We start from the raw sequence: 21,261 nt of genomic DNA on the forward strand, positions 1-21,261 counted from the left end.
TTTTTTTTTCTTGGAAGTTTCTTGTGGCTGCCGCCCACTATGAATCGCTTATCAATGTTGACAAGGCATTGGTTTTTTCTTGTTGGCTGACGCAGTCCCCAAGACATTTGGAGTAAAAAAAAAAAAACAGTAGTAAGTAGCTGGGGCGGGGGGCGTCGTCATCATGGTATCCGCTCTCCATTTTTAGCAAAAACCCTGGCTGGACCCCTTCAAAGCCCTTTCCTTCCTGCCTTGCCCAAGCTTCCTTGGTTCGCCTTTTTGGCAAACGCCGCCCCCGAGCTTGAGCCGCATGCTTTACCGACAGTGTGTGGCGTCGGTCCGGGCCTTTGGGAAAGGTTGTTTGTTGTGCTGTACTTTGTACAGTTGTTAAACGACAATGCGAGCAATTCAGCCACAAAGCCATGCGGGACCGATTACGCAAGTCACCGTATTTAATTAAATCATTAATCGATCAGCCAACCAGCAAAGTCGAGTGGGTGGGGGTCATCAAGTTAGAAACCTGGGCGTTTTGTTGTGGTACGATACAACATGTGCAGAGAACGACATTCCCACGTGTATGGAATTGATCACGACGGCAATTAACAAAACATGTAAACAGTCATCATGATCATTTGGCTATATAGCACTATTCAACAAAACATACGGTTTGCCGCTGGCCTTTTATAATCCCGCTGACACTTTAATCGGCCTGGATCTGATTTCGAACAAAATGGTTGACAGCCCGACATCGCCGGCAAATCCCTGCAGTATACGATATAGACAAGAAGAAAAAAAAGAAAAAAAAAACAGTTTGCCTCGCTACTAAAAACCCACTTAAGGAATGTTTGATTTGGAAATGCAGAATTGGGACCCTTTACAACAAGATGCAGAAAGCTACCGAAGCCAGCAGAACCGAAACAGCCGAACTCAGTGAGCTCGCCTTGGCGTTCACCGGCGGGAGGCCAGGTTGTGGGCTCATGCCAGGCCTGGGCATCGTGCCGTTGCTTCCCAGACCCGGCATGGGCCTGGTGCCGTTGGTTCCTGGTGACTTGGGAGTCCCCGGGCTGCCGGGTCCGGGCTTGGGCATCGCGGGGTTGGTGCCATTTCCGGGTGCAGGCTTGGGCATCATCTGGCCGGGTCCACTAGGTGCTGGCAGTGGTTTAGGCGCTGCCGGGTTGGTGCTGTTGCCGGGTGCTGGTCTTGGCATCGCCGGGTTGGTGCTGTTGCCGGGTGCTGGTCTTGGCATCGCCGGGCTGGTTCCGTTACCGGGTGCGGCGGGCCTTGGCATTGTGGTGTTGGTTCTGGTGGAGTTGGGCCTCATGCCAGGCATGGGCGCCGGGGCGGCGGGCTGGGGCATTGGCTGAGGCTTAGGTTGTGGTGCGGGCTGTGGCATAGGCCTGGTTCCGTTTGATGGCGATGGCGCGGACGGACACGATCCTGGCGCCGGCTTCGGGGTGCTAGGGTAGTTGCCCGTCTGTGCTGGTCCTGGGTTCGTAACCTATGAGCCATCAAAAGGGTCAGTAATCGAGCTTGTTTCCGGATTTGGGTCATCGGCACCCGGTTCCGAGTCTGGATCATGCAAGCGAGCCATCTTACCTGGAAGAAGTTCCCGGCCACAATCTTGTCGGTAGGGATGTTGGCGGCTGAGAGGACCTCGGCCACATTGAAGTCCTCCCGCTTCGTCGCGGCCTTGGACAGGATCCGCATCTGCTCCTGGCCGACGTTGCTGGTGTCGACCAAGACCTGGGTGTACCGGTGGTTGAGCGGCACGCGGGCTGGCGGGTCCGGTCCAATGTAGGGAGCTGCTGCGACCACACGCTTGAGATTCGATACCGGGTAGACCGTCGTCGTCCCCACCGTCGTGTTGACAGTGACGGGCTTGTCTACGGGCACGAGATCGGTCTGCATCCAGTGCAGCAGACTCCTGGTCTTGGGCGGCTGCGACGTTGGAATGTCCATGTCGACCATCATGATGGCGTACGACTTGCCCGTCAACTTCTGTTCCGTGCCGACAAAAGGCTCCTTTGACGTCGTCATCTTGGACATGGTGGCACCGTTGAGGGCGGCGACGCTGTCAGAATACAACACGAACAGAGGAGCCTGGACGCCTGGAGAGAAACCCTGCGGTGTGACAGCTAGCGCACTGCCAGCTGCCGCCAGGATACTGAGATATGAGAAGATCATTGTGGTCATGGCTGGTATTCCCGAATGATTGAGCCTGGTAGTGCGAGACCGGATCAATGTTTCGCTACACAGCTCGTGGACTCTAACGAAGGGGGGGTTGAAATTACGGAAAAAGTTCCTCGGGAGGTCTAACATATAAATAAACAACAACCCAAGGGTCTGTAGAGAGTGCAACAACCGACTTTTTATCATACTTTCCCCCACGCCACCTGTAGGCCAGTTCCACCGTCATCTGTTGTTCTTTACCCTCATTTTCAATCATGGTCCTTGGACGGAACAAGACGGAACCCCATGGTCCACACCCCGGAGCTCACAAACCAGCCTTCTCCCTTGCTCGGGACTTGTTGGACTTTCTTCCCCATGTACGAAAGAGTACGGGCGGCGAGGTAGTGCCGATCGAAATAAGCTCTGCTAGTTTATTTTTCCTTCACTCTGTTTGGTTCCTGCGTGAAAACTTTGGGAGTCAGTGAGGAGCGAATAGAATAATGGTAAAGTTCAGACCTCTGCAGGAATGCGGCACACAACGCAGGTTCCATGGTTTTGTAATTGGTCGCCAGACACGAGACGATGTTGAGATGGTTCTGGCACCAGACAGGAGGTCCCTGTATGCCTCGCCGGTACTGCCACCCAGAGGAGCGATGCGATTGCTCCATGTTCCGGAAGATGGTGGTGTTCCTGTCAGTCCACGATATTTTGGCGACGGGATAATATGACCTAATCATTCTTCCAAAGTGTCATGCGCTCGACGAAATAAGAGGTTGACTTGCATTTTTTTTTTTTTTTTTACGAAGTACCTTTGAAATACATTTTTTTTTTGTTCAGCAAACTCGCAAGGTACGTCATGGCCACCTCGTGTTCTGGAGCCTTTAAAAAGTATGTGATGGGCCAGACCATCACTAATATTGGATCTGGACCGGAGAAATGATTGTTTCCTCATTATCAAGCATTTTCAACTTACTAGTGTTGTTTTGTTGGTTATTGGCAAAGCAACAAATCGCAACCACAAAACGGCCGAGCAGAGTTCGCCATGACTTTTCGAGTTGCAGGGGTGTTGCCAGATGCTTTAAGCCATAAAAGGTACCTCGAGCGAATCTTGGAACATGTGGTATATCGACGGATGTAGCAAACCCAATCAATATTTACTCTTCTCAGCTACTTACGAAATGTTACTATCTAGTTCTAGTCTCATCATCTGTTCTGCGGTTCCATATTTCAAGGGGGGCGCCATCACAATTTGAGATATAGCGGCGGTATAATTACTTAGTGCCTCTGAGCCAAGTAGGGTGAACAAGTGCATAGGGTCCCTACATACATACTTCGTGCATGCGTTCACCCTGGAAAATAGAGACCGTTGAGCATGCGCTAGCCTCACCTTACTGCTTATTCACTCGCTGCGGCGACGTGCATCAACACTGATAGGGCAAGAAAAATCGAAAAAAAAAAATAATCAGAAAAAAGAAAAAAAAAAGAGAGAACTGCCCCAACATCCTATGTCCCGGACCAAACGACAGCTGACACGGATTCACAATATCCGACCACTGGAAACCCCTGGACTGAGTTATTGGATCCCATTAGCTTGCCTCGCTGTCCTCGTTGTGGCCGAGCTACGAGCGTGTTTCTTATTTTTAGGACGTGCCTGAGATCATCCTTAAAACATCGACTGAAGATTGCGTTCGTCCCGCTATCCCTATAGCGGAGAGCGGGTATCGACAGCTGCTGTAACGGTCAGCCAGACACGACTCGCAAACTGTACATTTTGAATTAGAATCAGTATTCATAAAGACAACTCCTGGTCTTCTGAAGATGGCAGTGCAAGTTGAATTGGGCCGGAACCAGGTCCATTGCCTGGTATACACCGTGTGCATAGTCAAGGCCGAATCAGCCTAGAGAGAAGTGCATCCGCATGATCAACTATATTGTCAAAATTAAAGTATGTTCTGTGTTTCTTTTATGCAAGGCAAGAACTTGGGATGGTGAGACGGCGCAAAGGCCGGTTTAGCGTGTTAGATACAATGATAACCTCAAAATTCTCTAAAACAAAGTTCTTAGTAGCTCAACCCTAGATAGAACAGAAAAGAAAACCAATTCTTACGAAGCTAACAATAGAAAAGCATACCGCAGTACAGCGATTTTTAACCATGGGTTTGCAAATGGACTCTTATTTGCAATTCGGTATGACGGATGACGTTGCCTATCTCATATCTCACCCCATGATATAGCAATAACACACATCTACAAAGATACAGCAGAGCTTGGATAAGATAAACATCGAGGGGATCTGTCTCCGCATATTGAATGGGCCTGCAGATCTTGGAGACCATATGCGGGGCTGCATGTGCAGCTGGACAGGTTTGTTTGGTAAGACAACATGGAAGCATCTTGGAGATGCAACAAATAAATATAAATAACAATCAAAAACCAACAACAAGCAGCCTTTTTGCTTCTCGAATTTGACTGCAGATTTTCCCGGGTGACAAACCACGGATTGAATGAGAAGAGACAGTTAGCTTTAGATTATACTAGTTCTAAGGATAGTCTAGATCTAGACCACAACAGGTTAGATGGATATCACCCTAGCTGCTACGGATATATCGGGGCCGGAAGCCTCGGAATCTTTGGTGATTGGAGTGGATGTCGGAGGTAAGTTGGTTTTCGAATTACGTAGAATGGGCTGCTTACAAGCTTACATTAGAGTAGACCCTCCAGCCCAACATCTTACTGACCAGAACACGCTTCCTCATCCTTCCTTCCCCCACCAGGCACCAATACAGACTCGGTCCTCCTTGACCTCTCAAAGTCTGGCAGCGATGCGGTGCTGGCGTCGCACAAGGCTGTGACCAGCAGCAACGTGGCACTTGGAGTCCAAGAGACCCTGCAAGCCCTCCTGGCAGCGGCTGAAGCAGCAATACCTGCATCCGAAGCTTCCGGCAGGTTCGATAGTACCTTGTGCAAAGTCGCCGCTGTCGCCATCGGCACCACACACTTCCTCAACGCCATCATCCAGCGGGATGCGTCTAGAGTTGAAAAGGTCGCCGTCCTCCGGCTGGCATCACACAACTTTTCAACCGGCACTCCCCCGTTCGCAGACTGGCCTAGGCCGCTGGAAAAAATCATCCATGGCTACTCGGCCATAATACCGGGGGGATGTAACATTGACGGGACGCTGATCGGACCCCTCGATGAGCATGAGGTGCGCAGGCAGGCCACTACCATCAAAGCCGCGGGCCTCACGAACGTGGTCATTGTAGGCATCGGCTCTCCCATGGACGAGAACCACCACCAGGAGAAGCGCGTGAAGGACATCATCATCGAGGAGCTCGGCGAAGAAACCAACGTCGTCTGCTCCGCCGATATAGCAGGCAGCGGTCTGCTAGCCCGGGAGAACGCCAGCATCCTCAACGCGGCCATCCTCACCTTCGCCCGCCGCACCATCCGCGCCTTCATCGGCGCCATGGCCCGCGTCGGCCTCAGCTGCCCGCTGTACCTGACCTCCAACGCGGGCCACCTGCTCCCCTTCTCTGAGGCCATGAGGGCACCCATCCGTATATTCTCCTCCGGAGCGACCAACTCCATCCGCGGCGCCGCGTTCCTCGCCGGCACCGAGGCTATCGACCGCGCGGGGAGCGTCGTCGTCGACATTGGCGGCACCACCACCGACGTCGGCTACCTCCTCCGGAACGGCTACCCGCGCCTGGCAAAGAGCTACAGCGACCTCGCCGGCGTCAAGGTCAACCTCGAGATGGCGTCGGTCGAGAGCCTCGGCCTAGGCGGCGGCTCTTTAGTCCACGTCGACCAGACTTCAGTCTCGGTTGGACCGCAGAGCGTCGGCCATGACCTTATGACCATGGCACTATGCTTCGGGGGCAACCAAACCACCGCGACGGATATAGCAGTGGCCGCAGGAGCCAGGATCGAAGCTAAAGGTTTGCGGGATGTTAACCTCAGCCAGAACGTCGTGACTGCTGCCCAGGCGCGCATCAAAAAGATGATCGAAACAACCATCGACCGCGCCAAATCCTCGCCGGACCCTTGCACCGTCATACTCGTCGGCGGCGGCTCGATACTGTGTCCGCGCGAGCTCCAAGGCGTGCGCAACGTCCTGATCCCACCCCATGCGGCAGTGGCTAACGCCATCGGCGCCGCAACCGCCAACGTTCACGGTGCCGCCGAGACCATCATCCACAGCGCGGATGTAGAGTCTGGCATAGCGGCAGTGAGCAAGAAGGCGGTAGAGAACGCGATCGCCAAGGGCGGCGATGCGCGGGGGCCGGTTACGGTCCTGCACGAGGAGGTCGCCGGCGTGCCGTACGTCGAGGGCCAGACCGTTATCAAGATCGAGGTTGCGCTCCCCGCCGACCATGCGCGGGTCTACGCCGAGATGCTTCGGACGCCTCCCGAGAAGTGTGAAAAGGCTGTGGACGAGGAGGCGAGCGGCCCCGCTCTGGCCAGGACGGGCGATATCGAAGATGATAGACAGGTCGATGCGGAAGAGGCACTTACAGACCCCGGCAGTTACAGGCCTGAAATAACGCCAGATGGACAGTGGAAGGTGTCGGAAACGGATATACACTTCTTGGCCATCGGCTGCTACATCCTCGGCTGCGGAGGCGGCGGGTCGACTTATACGCACCACCTCGAACTTCGGCAGCTCCTCCACGAGGGGCACGACGTCAGAATTGTGCAGACTACGAGCCTGGGCAACGACGACCTGCTCGTCCCCGTCGCGGGAGTTGGCACACCAGCGGTGGGGATCGAGCGCCCCGGAGGCGACGGGGTTTACCACGCCATGCAGGAAATGGAGAGGCTGACGGGCGGGCGCTTCAGCAAGCTGCTGGCGACGGAGATTGGTGGCGCCAACGGCGTGGGGACGCTTCTCTGGGGGAGCTCAAAGTACTACAACATACCTACCGTGGATGGAGATCTAATGGGTAAGTTGAAGAGTATACATGCATTTTCCAACGGATACATGTAAATGTATGCAATATAGTCGTAAAGGTATACACTTTGCTGACTCCAAGCAGGACGTGCATACCCCAACTTCGAGATGGTATCGCAGTACGTGATGGGCAATTCGATAGACGAGCTATTGCCCGTCACACTCTGCAGCGGCACAGGTCACAATGTGGTTATACCACGCGGGCAGCCAGACGTGGCCACAGCGAGCGCGGCGATCAGGGATAAGTTGATAGCCATGGGGTGAGTGTGAGACGAGCTGCGCAAGCTGAACAAGTTGGCGGCCTACTTTTGGTTCTAGCATCCCTGAATGACCCCCGGAAACTAACCAGCCTCAACCCCTTTCTCTCCCTCGTCTCAGATCCGCCGGCGGAGCAGCTGGGAATCCCATCACAGGGGCTGAGATGAAGCACTTTGGCATACCCAACACCTTTTCCCTGGCGTGGCGACTCGGCCGGGCCGTGGTGGCGGCCAAGTCCCGACAGCGCGGCGCATGGTCCTTTGCCGACGTTGCGCGGTCCATCATCGCCGAGTGCGGCGGACCGAGGTGTTGCCGGGTGCTCTTCAAGGGGAAAATGCGCGGGGTGGAGAGCCGCATCACGACGACGGCGCACAGCATCGGTCAGGTCACCATCGAAAGGGTCGACGAAGAGGACGATGATGATGGGCTATATGATGGCGGAGATGCGGGTTCGGTCACAGAGGTCAAGGTGCCTTTTATGAATGAGAATCTCAGCGTCGTTGGGAGAAAGACCGATGGTACCGAGAAGGTGTGTTGTAGACCGGGTGGTTTTTACCTTGGTTTTTCGCTCTGGAATGATATACTAACCAGGTTCTCTTTCTGGTCTACAAGGTCCTTGCCATGGTCCCGGACCTCATCATGATCCTCGACATCTCTACCGGCGAGAACGTGGGCGTCCAGGATTACAGGTACGGTCTCAAGGTAGCAGTCATGGTCATGGCTCCGCACCCAGTCTGGACCACGAAGCGAGGCCTCGAGATCGGAGGACCCAAAGCCTTTGGCCTCCCTTACGAATACGTCCCGACGCTCGAGTACAGCAAGCCCCGGAGCGTGATTGACGAGTTCCAGAGACCATGTGCCGCCACTGCTCCATGATTAGGGGTCATGTGAGCTGTATCCTGAAAGGAGCATTGGAAAACGTGGGGATATGGAGAAAGATAGAGGCGAGGTGTGGGGGGGCGTATTTGCGCCTGACGACTGGGGCGACAGAAAATAGGAAGAAAAAAAAAAAATAAGGCCTTTGGGGCTGCCTCGCATCCGCTTTTTCAATAGTGTGCCGCACTACTCGGGCGTTCGATGCAGTTGCCACGCAGGTTTTTTTTTTTTTTTTTTTTTTTTTTTTTTTTTTTTTTTTTTTTTTTTTGAGAATGGGACGGAAAACGAAGACTGCGCAGGGTTTATTGATTGGACAAGCACATTTGGGCCTCAGCAATATGGACAAAACGATTTAAACGGTGTGATCTTGTCTTGTGCTGTCTGTCTTTCCCAGGGCTGAACGACGGGCAGTTTTCCCTCCCCAGATTCTCCAGATCTAAGAAGCTTGCGGGGGGTCCTAGGGGGAGGGAGTATTGCCTCTAGGCCCCCCTTTTTTTCTGACGGCTGACAGGCTCATCAATAATTTGTGGGACAGAGGGCACGGCCTCTCCGATTGTTACGCTCCTCCGCGGGGATGAATTGGGGAATTTTATCGCTCCTACTTTTTTCTCTCTACACCAAAGCAACGAATCAAGACTACCACACCACGTACATAGTAGTAGTCCACTAACTTGGTCACCTACCTACCTTAGTCTTGAGGGGCGTTTTAGAGAGAGAGAAAAAAAAGGAAAATGCCGACAGGCTCGACGCTATCTCGCCAAGAGATTGGCCACGCGTACAAAAGTGTACTCTTTTCTTGTTCAACCAAGAAGCTAGCGCATGCAGCCGTGTCAAATCTCACTTGGCAGATTTGCCAGCCCCAATGTCACAATCCCATTTGAACAGGGATAACAATAAGCTTGAAATGGCAACCCTTCGGACGAAAGGCCCGGTCATGCACTCTATGGCCTCTTTTTGTTTGTGTTACGGACTAGATGATGTGTAGTCAGTCTGTTGGTAAAAGAAGCTTTTTGTTTCTCTCTTTAGGATCCCTAGTCGTCCGTTGAGGACTAGTCCGTATTTCTATGGTGATCGGAGAAAATATTAAAAGGCTGTTAATCTTTAATTATTAATTTTCCATTTATTTGTCACAATTCGTATCAATCTCCGCAGCGGGACCTGCGACTCTCAGAGGGAAGACCTTGCCTGCCGTTAATTCTGAAAGCTAGGAGAAGCATGAGTGCAAAATAGGAGAGTAAATATATTTTTGTACATCCAAATAAACCGAACACGAATTTTGATTTCTGTTCAAAGTCGGCCGAGGCATGACTGGGGCGCATGGCCAGCTGAAGAAAAAGAATAGACGAAAAGAAGCAAAAAAGAAAAAGAAAAAGAATACTGACAGTACATGGACGATTATGCTTGTCTCTTTATCTCTCTGCCTGTTGATTCGGAAACGAGCCGCCGTTTGGCGGCGCGTGCCGAAAGCTTGCATTGCTTCTTTTCTTCTTTTTCTTAATGTCCAGGGCCCTTGGGAAACCAACAAGCAGGATAGAATTATAAAAAAAAAAAAAAAAAAAAAAAAGACTGCAGTATATACCACCAAAGAGGAAGTGACAAGAGTTAGAAAGAATAGATGGTGTCCAGCACATTGGCAAGATTGGCTTGCAGTCGCCCAGGTTCTGGGCCCCGGTGCACCGAACTAGGGTATTTTTTCCGATACTTTACGGCAAAACAATGACACCTACACACACGCGCCGCGCGCGTAAATGTTTCTTTATACTGTTCGAGGATGGCTGCAGGTCTAGTTCTAGACCATGTTTTTTTTTGTGGTCTAGCTACTACGTTGTGATAGTCAGGGGTGTGCTGTCGTTTATCTGCTAAAAAGTTTGAGGGGTTTTTATCGGTACGCTTGTACGGCAGCCACATCCAGACCCGTCGTTTTCGCTCCCAAAGAAGCAGAACCCAGAACACAGTCTGGATAGAACTGGATCCCTTAAGCGACAAGACATAGCTTAGTCCCGCCGAGGTCTAAGATAGTATAGATTTAATGCATTCGACCCAGAGTGGTACTGTACAGAAATCTTTTTGTGCTGATCGCATGTCTTTTGGCCTTTCTATCTTTATTGACAGTTTTGTTGATCGTGCGAGTTATAATTTTGTTTAATCAAGTTCAATCTTACCAGACGATGGGATGCTGGTTCGGTTGAATATGCACACTATTATACTGTGGATACTTTAAGACTTTACTGATATAGATAGCGACACGAATGAGAAGCTGCGTCAGTCCATGGAGCTGGTTCGTGTATTGTTACGTCAGGGAGAAAAAGCGCATTATTTGCATTATGCAGGGACAATGTTGCTACAAGCAAGCCTTGGTTTTTCATCAATCAAAAAGACAGACGATAAGGGTGATGCATGCACCAAGAGAAAAACAAGAAATTGCAACATAAAACAAGCTCAACAACCCACTGTTACTGGCAGCCTTAGGAATACCACGCGCATGGGACGCTAGGGTTTGATGCTCCCGTTCAGGGTTCTCGATCGACATTGTATTTCCTCAGCAAGAGATTGATTAATTATTATGTCGTCAATCCCGAAAACGAACTGAGGAGGAAATCGTTTCGCGATAATCAATCCTGTTTTTAACGGACCCCCTTTTCTTCGTCTCGCTAAAGTGTAGGGTCGTACTGCGTGATGGCTTTTACGCTCCGCAAAAAGCTTGCGCCATAGATAGATAGCGTGCTGTTGAGCGTAGTGGCCTTGCGGTATCACGAATAGTCCTCCAACAAAACGAATACAGTTGGCGGGGGTTGTTTAAACAGCTTCTTACACGAGATCTGCATAGTACGCAGTAAAAAGGGCGGCGGCAGTGCAATCGGTACATGGATTGATTCACAATGGACTTTGCGGTGACGGCCGAGGTTCGTGGCGGATTCGTTTTTTTTTTTTTTTTTTTTTTTTTTTTTGGGAACGTGCCTGCACCTGCATTAGTCCCGCTTTCCAAAGGCAACCTTGGCAACTTATCCATCCCCCTTTATTATGCTCCTACTATTGCTTTTCGCTGCAAGACGTTGCTGCAAGGAAGGGTTCGGTAGCATTCACATGAAATAATGGACCGCAGAGGAGCGGTGTTGTGGTTGGCTGATGAGGTGCTATCTCGGCACAATTGTAGTGATTGTTGTTGTGTTGTGTTGTTACTTTGGGTGTCTTTTCCCGGTTGCTTGGACTAGGCGCCAGGACGACATGGGGCCCGTATACCTAGCTAGATTTAGGTCAGGTAGGTAAAAGGTAGGCAGTGATTTGGAGTGGACACTGCATGCGGCCGGCGCATTTGCTGGCATTTGTTGGCGACATGAGTTTATTCTCTTGAGTTGCGACCATTTTTGTTTTGCACCAGCAATTAATTGCTTTGGTTTGTCGTTTCTTCGTGCGCCCACTACCCGAGCCAATACTGTACATGATGCGTAGACTAGAACTAGACTCGGCCTTGAAACATTTCACTCCACTGGCGCTGGCGGGGGAGGGAGGGACACTAATCACGTCGGCAAAGAGAACAAAGCCCTTTTGATCAAGACCGCCGACCGGGTGGCGACTACCTGATCGTGACGGTCTACCCGATCCTAGTGCATCGTTACCATACCCGCTACCGGTTAACTGTTTTTGGAGGGGCGCATAGCATAGTCGTGGGGCTGGTCGCTTTACCACGTATACTAATTGTTTTCAAACCGCCGTGGCCAAGGAAATATATGCGACAGCTCGCTTGGAGGCCATTCAATTGTTAATTATTTGCTGATTTCTCTCTTTCTTTCTGGATAATACGACCACAGGTTTCCACTTGTCAGGCAATCATGGTCCATTATTCCAACCGCTCACAGCACCCAATTGGTTTTGGCATGGAATAGAGTTTGCTTCACGCACCAAGCGCAATAAAGTACCTATCGTAGACATTGGAGGCTGATATTACGCGCCAACCCGGGTCTAGACTACATGCCTAGTATAAAGTGTTATTCTAATTCGGAATACTGAGTCAAGAGCGAAAACGAATTAAAATAGATGATGTTGACAGGGGACTTTTTGTATGCTTATCCAAGTCACAAGAGCAACGTTGATATTATGGTAAGGCTCTCACATGTCGACTCAACTCAATTCAACCATTCCTGTGGAGAGCACACGACGAGGTACTGTAGTACTGTAGTACGTACGCAGTGGTAGCATTGCGTAGTATTCAGTTGGTTGTCAGTTTCTCTTTTTGATGTCAACCGTCGCCTTGGCTGTGCACAAACCAATCTCTATTTACCCATTGGTGGACCATCGGGCCCAAGGGACCCGCTAGTAAAGAACCAACAAGAGCTGTGCAGTGATTATGGGTCTTTTTGGGGGCGGGCGGATGCGACACAAGCGCTACTACTAAAAAAAAAAAAAAAAAAAAAAAAAAAAAAGAGATAGAGAGAGATAATGGCACCATTTTGGCTCTGGCCTCTGGCCTCTCGGTCACGCTAAACGCAAAGACAAGACGTCTGGACACCAGACGCGGCTCACCTGTCTTTGTTTCCGTACGCTTGGTCCAATGCACATGTTGATCGGTTGATTGATTATTGACTTACCTCAACGGCCAGCCATTCTTTGTTGATTTTTGCTCTTTCTACCGATGTGTCCGTGTGGGAAAAAAAACAAGATGTCCTCAAACCAACTTGTTGCGTGCATTGCAGAGACTGTAGTTAGCTTACTGTATTCGACGTTTCAATCAACCAAACAAGTTGACAGCCAACGGGGCAAATTCCAACACGAGTAGTAGCAGCAAGTACAGAATCCAAATACAGTAGCTAAGGTATGGGTGCATTCTTCCCTGGTCCTTGTCTGGGATGGCCCGGCTATGCAGTACCTCGAGGCGCCATGCCACCCCCACCAAATCTCGTCTAGGTACGAGTGCGCAGCAATCAGCTGTCGAGCTCACCAAACTCAGGTACTGGCCACGCTATTAATGCGAACACCACCACATGGGGTTTCTGTCTGCTCCGGGTATAGCTCTGGGGGTACCCCTGCAATGGAACCCCCTGTAGCAGTTGTACAGTGTGAACCAATCCGCTAATTTCCCCATCGGTCCCCCCCTTCCAATTCTCCCTCGCCCTCCCTTGTTGGATTCCCAAGTCGGTCTGGTTCTCATTATGTTGCTTTCGGTGGATCCAGGGACATCCGCAGCTGCAAATTGATGAGCCTTGACTCGCCTTCTACACCTCGCCCTGTCAGTTCATAGAGGAGCCCATCCCGTCGTATCAGGTACCCCTTCCAGTTTGTGTTTTCTTTTGGTCGATTTCTCCTTGTCACCGACGCCAATTGTCCCAGACAGCCAGCCCCAGCTGGTGCTCCCGAAGCCGCATATCTCCAAGCTCCGGGACGGTTTTGAACTGCATCTCGATTTGTCTCGCAGAGAGAAACGCATCAATCTACCTACCGCTTCCCCGATCGTAGCCAGAAGCAGCCACCGAGACTGTGAACAAGACGTCAATACGCCTTGGATCGACGACAACGTAACAAACGATACGGACAACGGTGACGATCAAGATCAATTGACTCTTTATCGGCTCACCCATTCTTGGCAACAAGCAGAAATAATCATCGTTGATGCCCATCCTTTATTCCTAAAGCGCCCCCTTTCCTCTCACGCCCATTCCCTTTCCCTGCCGACCGAGGGTTTGGGCTGGGTTAGAGCGAAATACTCGAGGGCTGCTTGACTTTTAATTGTTGTCTTTGTCAACTTCTTTTTTTTTACTATAACCTTCCAGCCAAATACGACGGCATCTGCTGTCGTCCCATCGCTCCTTTTGTGTCTGGCCACCTACCCTTCTTGGCTGACATACACACGCCTGATCTGGTCCGACCTTAACCTTTTCAGTTTGCTGTCACCAGTCAATCTTTTTCTTGGCTTCTGGTAAGTTTGGGTCACTTCTGAATCGTTTTTCGTCTCTTCTTGTCTTATATCTGGCGTGACTGTTCGTCCGACCTTGGGTCACTGCACCACCAAGGGACGCTCGACCTCGCCATCTCAACACGCGTCCCATGAGTACAACCTACCTACCTGCGTCACCCAACCCCCTTGGAGCTCTCGTCTCTTGTTTGCTGGTCAAAGTTACCTTGCATTGTGTGTCCCCCACTGTTGCCCGTAGTTGGGACGATGTCTGAGACTCATTGTTGGTGAGCCCTTTGCCCATTGACCTTTGCTAATCGCATTCGCGTTAATCCTAGATTGTTTTCTTGGACAAATATCTTCACTTCGCCTCGACTGTTGATCTTGACTTAAAGCCTTTGCAACATCTTTCTCCTCGAACAAATAGCCGTTCAGACATCCGTCAAGAGCGAAAGAACGACGGCATACAATCACCCATACACACAAGTCGAAACGATGACGACAAGCGAAACAACCGAAAAAGGGGGCCTCGCCCCTCCTAAGGCCGCCGTTACCACTGAAACCACCAAGATACTTGAGAAGGTGTCGAGTGATACGCTGTCACCCGAGAATATAGCAATGGGATGCCGTGGCGGTCGCAATGGTGGCAGTTCTGGCCTGTCGACGCCGACGAGCGTGACGGGGGCACCTCTGAACCCATTCGACACAGATATTGAGGCCCAAAGCAAGATGCACACAACCGACACGCGGGAACAGACGAGGCACTTCCTCGGGCGCTCGTCAACGAATCTGGCACGTGGTGAGAGCCACGCCGCCGGCGCCAACGATGACTGCCAAGTGTGGCCTGGCCAGGCTCACTGGAAAAGGAAGCACAAGGCGGCAAAGCGCAAGAACAGGAATTGCAACTGCCTGGCGAACCTCAGCCGACGGAACCGGATGATTGTAAAGATCTTCATCGGTCTCTTGATCATCGCTACAGCAGTTGGAGTCGGCTTCGGCATCAGCAAACCATTGGGTGCGCCCATCTGGAAACCCAACAGCCAATAGTGAAGGCGCCTGGCCTGTACTGCATCGGTTGGGAGTCGATCATCTGCCATATCCCGGAAGTGTCAACATTTATGTTTTTTTGTCTTGGTCTTTTTTTCTGGTCTTGGCAGCTGCTCTGTTTCCCCCGGAACCAGAGGGGCTTCGTTTTACCATCGAAAGGTGGAAGCTGTGAGTTGGCTCCTATATCCTAGTTACGGCTGTCTATCTGCACCTTAACCCACGAATTGAAGACTGACAAGCCTGACATCAGGTACCAAGCAAAGTTGGGACTGTAATGCTATCCGAAGCATCTGTCAACTCCTACAGTCTTTCTTTCGCGGAACAGCTTACAGGTGACCCTCGACCGGCGATGCAAACAACTGCTCTGGGCTTCACATACCATGATACCCCTTTGAGTTTATTTGTTCAGCATTTCTTTCTTGGCGGCCCTGCTTTCTTGGCAGGAAGCTTATTCTCTGAGATATAATTTCGCATACATACAAGACGACTTGCGGAGATGCGTAGGTTATAAAATACGCATTGTCGGAGTTTTTCTTTTTCTTGTTGCTAGATGGAGTTCAAACAGGATATGGTGTTTTCCCCCCATCTTGTTCATGCTCCTTTCTTTTTTTTTGGTTTTTGTTGTACCTTTTTCTTTCAGGTCATGCAAGGCGTTGCGTTGTCTTTTGCAACTATTGGGACTATACAGAACCGGCGCCATGGAGTCCTCTGGTTTATTCTTCTTTCTGGATCATCGCTTGGGACCGCGCCTATCAAAAGGTCTGGTATCTCAAATTTCTTGCTTTTGGCATCATAAAATATTCACACATTTCTGCCGTTATAACCAAAGTTCCCCCAGAACTCTTATCGAGAAACACTGCAAAATCATGGAACTCTCTGAACGTGATATTCGCATGGTGACCTTTGGCGCCAAGCAACTCAACAACAGTTGCCAAATGGGGTGCTCGAGAGCTTTGTGGGCAAGCGGCGTTTGGTGGGGACAAGTTGGGAATATTTTGCAATGGGAGTGCCACAGACCCGTTGCAAGCAAGACGGAGGACGAGAGTACAGGTATAATCACAACAGCAGGACAGCATAGGGTCTCGGATGGAGTTGTTGATGAAAGACAAAATGCAGGGTATCGAATCGGCACTTCCGCTCCGGACACCCGATGGGTCTCACCTTGATTGCGGCAGTAGCTGCTGCTTTGTCTCTGGCAATAACGTCTGCCGAAACAAGGGGCAGAATGCATAACTTTGAAAACTTCCTTGTCTGGCCAGATTCTTTTAACAACATACAACTACCGGGCCGCCGCAACCTTTTCCTGTCGTACCCCTCGCCACGCCAGTTTTCTGTCCCACCCGCAACATGTCATTCTTTTGTCTATCACCCATGTTCTCTTTTGATTGCGGCGGGAGGGCTTTATATGCGGTGGACGGGTTGTTCCGAAACAACTTGACAGGTTCTTTCCCTTGTTCTCCTTTTTGCCACACCCGTCCACCTTTGCCTACCTTTTCCATTTTGCAGAAGCGAATGCGAAAAAAGTTGTCGAGCGGTGTGCACAGATGGTGTCAAAACCCCCCAATGCCAGACTGGACTAGACTGTTGATCGATCGGAGCTATGGTCCTAACCTGCAGATAACAAGGTGTTAACTGATGTATCCCTCGCTGCATTGGCCCGTTGGGTGAGTTCGCTCTGCAGTCGGATGTGGTTTGGTACCGATGATAGCACGTTTCGGATTATGCTTCTAGATCTCGTTTCCAGTTTCTAGCACCGACGTCGCAGGCACGTGTTTTTTTTGTTTTTTTTTGTTCTCCTTCTCAAATGATATCCATGTTTTTTTTGGGGGGAATGAATGTTTCAGATAAAGGTGAGCCATTGCCAATGCAGTGTTGAGAATGCCGAATCAATTTAGCAAAGAGTTCAAGTCGCTGAATAAAAGAAAAGAAAAACAGACCTTTTTGCGCAAACCCATAACGCCTTCAGTATGCCAACCAAAAAAAAAGCAAACACCGTCATGATGCAATAATATATACATGGTACCAAGAACAAAATGGGAGATTTGACAGCAAAAATCTCAGGATCTCCTAAAAAAGCAAATAAAATAAAAAGAACAAAAAGCCAGAATCGCTCGCCAGATGACAAAGGAAAGTAAGTAAAGTATAATATGAACAGGTGGTTTTTATGAAAAGGGGATGTGAGTTACCTATTTAAACAAGGTGTGACGGATCGGGCCTTCTGAGCGGCTCATCGTACAGTGACATGGGACGCCTCGATCCCGCGTGGTCGTCGCTAAAAGGGTTCCGGCGGGAATGCTGCTCGTCACCGTAAGGGTTATCTCTGCGCTGGCGCTGCTGCCTGAGCGAACCGCCGCCATTACCCGTCAGGTCGACGACAGAGTTGTCGTCGGAGAAGGGGTTTCGGCGGACGTCGAAGCTGTGCCTGTAGCTGTTATTCGTGCTGCTAGAAGCGGAGCGATGGATGCTGCCGTGGTTAGAAGACGAGTATGGGTTGATGTCAGAATAGGGGTTCACGGGGGAGGGGGCCATGCGGCCGGGGCCGGCGCCCTTCTCGACGTCTATCGAGTAAAGGCTGTCGCGCCGCCTGTACGGCCCGTCCATACTCTCCCGACCGAAGCCCGTCTCCTTAAGATGGGAGAGGTAAGGATCGTCATTGTGCCGCGGGCTTTGGAAATCGATGGGCCGACCGTCGTCTGCCTCGTGGGTCTGGTCCACACCAAGAGGTCGCGGCACCCAGCCCTGGGTCTCGCGCTGCAGTTCAAGCTGGCGAAGGATGTCCTTCTCATCGTCTGTCTGGGGTCCGTCGACGACTCGGGGATTGGCAGTGTCGGGCTCGGTGGTACGGACGGCGTCACGCCAGGGGATCCCCATGCTGCCGTATACGCCGTCGGCCTCGAGGGCGCGGCGGGTGGCATCGGAGCGCGGGTTTGATTTCTCGCGGCGATCAAAAATGACAATAATGGCTATTGTGACCAAGTAGGAGATCGGAATAATTATACCGACAAATATGTAGGCCATGAGCCAGTTGGCCTTGGTCTCATCGATTGGTGGAGGGGGTCCTCCTCCTGGCGACATTGTGTCCTGTAATGTATGCGTGTGTGTGTGTATGTTTTAGTGTTTTCAGGTCTCGTGCTTTGATATAGTGTTACCTGGATGAGTTTTTTTAATTATCCTTGATCGTTAGCTTGCTCTCTCGTTTGTTATAGAGCTGGTCTTCAAGTGAGGGTATCGAGTTAGGGAAGGTAGAGTTAAGTAAATGTTACTCTGCTTGTTTCCAGAAAGAACGACAAAGGTATGTCAAAACCGAGTCTCGACTAGGTAGGTAGGTATGTATGTAGGTAAGTAGGTAAGTTCTTGGGGTTTTATCTTGGCAAGCAGTGACTGCTTTGCACAATACAACAGTAATAGTTGTGGAGGCCGAAAGATGAGTGGGCAGATTTATTTCACTTTTGTGCTCTACCCTTGGGGCTAAGCAGTGTGTTTATGAGGTGTTTGACAGGTTCCCCCACGTACGATGCTGAGTGTGTGGTTGAGGGATCGGTTGCTTATTCTGGCTTACTGGATTCAGATCGAGCGATGGGGTGGGTGTAAGGTGGGTGGGTTTGGCACTGCACTTCACTGCAACGCGCTGCACCCCTTGCAAGCGACTCTCGGCAGTTTCCTTTGCCTTGCCTGACAGCCAGAAAATAAGCCTATGCCTGTTGGCAGCTGCGGATGATTGAATGGATCGCTTGATCGCAGTGAGATCCCAGTAATTGGGAGTTGGAGATGTGATGTGTTGGTGCGTGAGAACCGTGGCAGATACCCAAGGTGCGCCATAGGCTACATTTTGTAGTGACAAAAGGACAAAAGTGGTCTTTTTTTTTATTGAAAATGCGCTTGTTTGGTCAGCCTTGAACAATTGCCAGCTCCATTGACCGATCTCACTTTGTTCTTTGTCGTACGATCATTAAGCAGGTAGACATGACCCGTTGTCTAGTTCTGGATCTACCGAACAAGGGACCTTGTGTGGATGATGTATTGGGAGGTCTCGAATTGCGGTCTATCACAGTCAGCAAGATCAGCGGAGCCCAGGATTGTCAGACTACACGTGACTCGTTAGCTCTTGATGATGAGAGTCGGAAGAGTAATTTTGAACCCTAACCCTTAATTACCACCTGCCAAACGCTATTACGGTAACAGGTTCAAAAAGTTCTATTTGACAACGCCGACAGAGACTACCTAACCTAGACAAGACAATCCCGATGCGTGAAATGACATCTATGGGTTCCTTTGACAGAGCACTGCCAAACAATAACCACCACAAGTATAGACAGATTCACAACCACATTCTGGAAAGTCACGATAATCCCCACAACGAAGGTATTTAGACTTGAAGGAGCCAGCTACGCTATTGGCTTTGAATAGGTTCCAAAAGTCTTCTTTCTCGACCACAAGCGATTCCGTGTCGAATTCACACTTGCCCATAACACTCGTGTGCGCAGATTTAATCTCTTGGAACAAAAGAGTCAGACGCAGGTGACAAATTGATCCAGGTTAGGCTCAGCCAGAAGGCCAAGGTCTTGTCTAGATTGTGACTTCCAAGACTACCGATTTGTGTGGCACGGAAAAGAGTGGTCCGGATAGATTCCCGATTCTTCGGTTATGCGAGTGAGCCTCATCGTGAATCGAATTGAGGGACTAGCCGTGACTGTACTTTAGCAGCCTCATCACAGCCACAGCTGATTCCATATGGAACCTGCTAATGCTGAAAATTCCAGCGTGGTATTTTCTTGACAAAACGTCATCATGATTTTTTCTTATCATTTGCAGTCGTGGAATCATCAGCCGTGGCTGATTTACCGGCAGCGACCGCGAGGGCGAGTCTCCTCTGTTCCCACTTCTCCCACCCAGCCTGGCAAATGTCCTCCTCAACCACCAGGTCACGCAGCCGGAACCAGCGAGCAGCAGGTAGCGAGAGAACCCACTCCAGCAGGCCAGTCTGCCTCGCGACTTCCGTTGCGACGAACCAACCAATGGCACTAATGCACCCGGCAGAGAGGCCGACAAAGACCTGCTTCGGCGTGTGGTAGCCCAGGTAGACGCGACTCCAAGCCACCACGCCGGCGAGGACGAACCCCATGGCCGACACCGCAAGCCGCTCGGGCATGGACCACGGCCGGTGTGGGTACCGATCGACACCATACAGCTCCTGGAGCTGCCAAATATCCCAAGCCGGGGCGGGTGACGCCTTGGCCGTTTCTTTTTTGTCGCTGCCGTCGCCACTATGGCCTTGCTTCTTGACCTTGTGCGCCTTGGGGCGATGCCTGACGAGCAGAAACAGGGCCAGGCTGACGGCCCAGAAGGCGAGGAACTGGGCGTGCGACGACGGCATGCCGTACCCTTTACCGTGGATGCGCCGGGGGCGCTCCTCTTTGATCAGTCGCTTGAGGGCAAAGTTGATAGCTTCGCAGGCGAGTTGGCCGGCGAACAGGAGCGCCACCTCGGCCTCGCGCGAGGACCAGATCAGCGTGACGTAGACGACACATAATGCCTGAGGGGCGAGGGCTAGCCATGCGCAGACGTACGAGACGGGGTCGGTCGGGTCCTGGAGAGATGAGTGGTCGGTCAGTGGTGTGTTCGTAGCCATTATTCTCTGTAATCAAGCCGGCAACTAAATCCTTACGTAGAAGACATGGGTGAGGGAGAGCGAGGCAAGCGGGGCTGTGTCGTCGGCCATATTGTAGGGTCGATAGGGCCGTGTGTGGGATGTCGAGTGGTCGCCAATCAGTCAATGATCTGATGTGTTCGGACCAGCATCGCCGTTTTCGGTTACAAGTTGAGGACAAGTTGTCGGAATCTAAAAAGCCAGTGCAGTGCAGATCAGATACGGCATGGATTTGAGGATGCAGCCCAAACTCAAACAATCGCTCCCAAAACCAACCGGCACTTCTAGTCTAGCAGGTGAAGCTGATCACAGGCGATCGTTTGCCAGAAGCTATGTGAACCCGCACTAGCTTGAACCGTTTCGCTTCCTTAATGTAGAAGCCTTTTCGCGTCGCGTGACAAGCCTAAAATTTAAATTGTCACTCGCTGTTGCCAGTTTGTAACTTAG

General features: G+C 51.0%; 7 protein-coding genes across 7 annotated transcripts; 2 read left to right on the forward strand and 5 right to left on the reverse strand.

Moving 5' to 3' along the window:
• Window positions 1-853: 853 nt before the first annotated feature.
• Window positions 854-2,172, reverse strand: PgNI_08577 (uncharacterized protein; the record flags this gene model as incomplete). The annotated part of the gene is made up of 2 exons (XM_031128573.1): window positions 854-1,477; window positions 1,576-2,172. 2 exons carry the CDS (start codon window positions 2,170-2,172, stop codon window positions 854-856), a joined length of 1,221 nt encoding a protein of 406 aa, XP_030979235.1.
• Window positions 2,173-4,436: 2,264 nt separating this feature from the next.
• Window positions 4,437-8,500, forward strand: PgNI_08578 (uncharacterized protein). The gene is made up of 5 exons (XM_031128574.1): window positions 4,437-4,803; window positions 4,923-7,091; window positions 7,185-7,359; window positions 7,478-7,886; window positions 7,970-8,500. Exons 1-5 carry the CDS (start codon window positions 4,725-4,727, stop codon window positions 8,231-8,233), a joined length of 3,096 nt encoding a protein of 1,031 aa, XP_030979234.1. The 5' UTR covers window positions 4,437-4,724; the 3' UTR covers window positions 8,234-8,500.
• Window positions 8,501-9,230: 730 nt separating this feature from the next.
• Window positions 9,231-9,744, reverse strand: PgNI_08579 (uncharacterized protein; the record flags this gene model as incomplete). The annotated part of the gene is made up of 2 exons (XM_031128575.1): window positions 9,616-9,744; window positions 9,231-9,324 (listed from the first exon to the last, which is right to left on the reverse strand). Coding segments are annotated over exons 1-2 (186 nt in total), but the record flags the coding sequence as incomplete, so codon positions are not given.
• A 3,449-nt stretch (window positions 9,745-13,193) lies between these two features.
• On the reverse strand, window positions 13,194-13,379 carry PgNI_08580 (uncharacterized protein; the record flags this gene model as incomplete). Its single annotated transcript, XM_031128576.1, has 1 exon — window positions 13,194-13,379. One exon carries the CDS (start codon window positions 13,377-13,379, stop codon window positions 13,194-13,196), a length of 186 nt encoding a protein of 61 aa, XP_030978952.1.
• Window positions 13,380-14,615: 1,236 nt separating this feature from the next.
• On the forward strand, window positions 14,616-15,167 carry PgNI_08581 (uncharacterized protein; the record flags this gene model as incomplete). Its single annotated transcript, XM_031128577.1, has 1 exon — window positions 14,616-15,167. The coding sequence occupies one exon, from the start codon at window positions 14,616-14,618 to the stop codon at window positions 15,165-15,167; it is 552 nt and encodes a 183-aa protein (XP_030979322.1).
• Window positions 15,168-17,357: 2,190 nt separating this feature from the next.
• On the reverse strand, window positions 17,358-18,242 carry PgNI_08582 (uncharacterized protein; the record flags this gene model as incomplete). Its single annotated transcript, XM_031128578.1, has 1 exon — window positions 17,358-18,242. The coding sequence occupies one exon, from the start codon at window positions 18,240-18,242 to the stop codon at window positions 17,358-17,360; it is 885 nt and encodes a 294-aa protein (XP_030979277.1).
• Window positions 18,243-19,332: 1,090 nt separating this feature from the next.
• PgNI_08583 (uncharacterized protein) lies at window positions 19,333-21,234 on the reverse strand. The gene is made up of 2 exons (XM_031128579.1): window positions 20,833-21,234; window positions 19,333-20,754 (listed from the first exon to the last, which is right to left on the reverse strand). The coding sequence occupies exons 1-2, from the start codon at window positions 20,884-20,886 to the stop codon at window positions 19,954-19,956; spliced, it is 855 nt and encodes a 284-aa protein (XP_030978571.1). The 5' UTR covers window positions 20,887-21,234; the 3' UTR covers window positions 19,333-19,953.
• Between the last annotated feature and the right edge of the window lie 27 nt (window positions 21,235-21,261).

Source organism: Pyricularia grisea, assembly GCF_004355905.1.
Source record: "Pyricularia grisea strain NI907 chromosome V map unlocalized Pyricularia_grisea_NI907_Scaffold_6, whole genome shotgun sequence".
NCBI lineage: Eukaryota > Fungi > Ascomycota > Sordariomycetes > Magnaporthales > Pyriculariaceae > Pyricularia > Pyricularia grisea.

Coding starts and splice junctions, on each gene's coding strand:
- PgNI_08578 (XM_031128574.1), top strand. CDS start 4,725: ATGGATATCACCCTAGCTGCTACGGATATATCGGGGCCGGAAGCCTCG. Junction 7,360..7,477: donor GATAAGTTGATAGCCATGGG/GTGAGTGTGAGA, acceptor CCCTCGTCTCAG/ATCCGCCGGCGGAGCAGCTG. Junction 7,887..7,969: donor AGACCGATGGTACCGAGAAG/GTGTGTTGTAGA, acceptor CTGGTCTACAAG/GTCCTTGCCATGGTCCCGGA.
- PgNI_08583 (XM_031128579.1), bottom strand. CDS start 20,886: ATGGCCGACGACACAGCCCCGCTTGCCTCGCTCTCCCTCACCCATGTC. Junction 20,755..20,832: donor CCCTCACCCATGTCTTCTAC/GTAAGGATTTAG, acceptor TCATCTCTCCAG/GACCCGACCGACCCCGTCTC.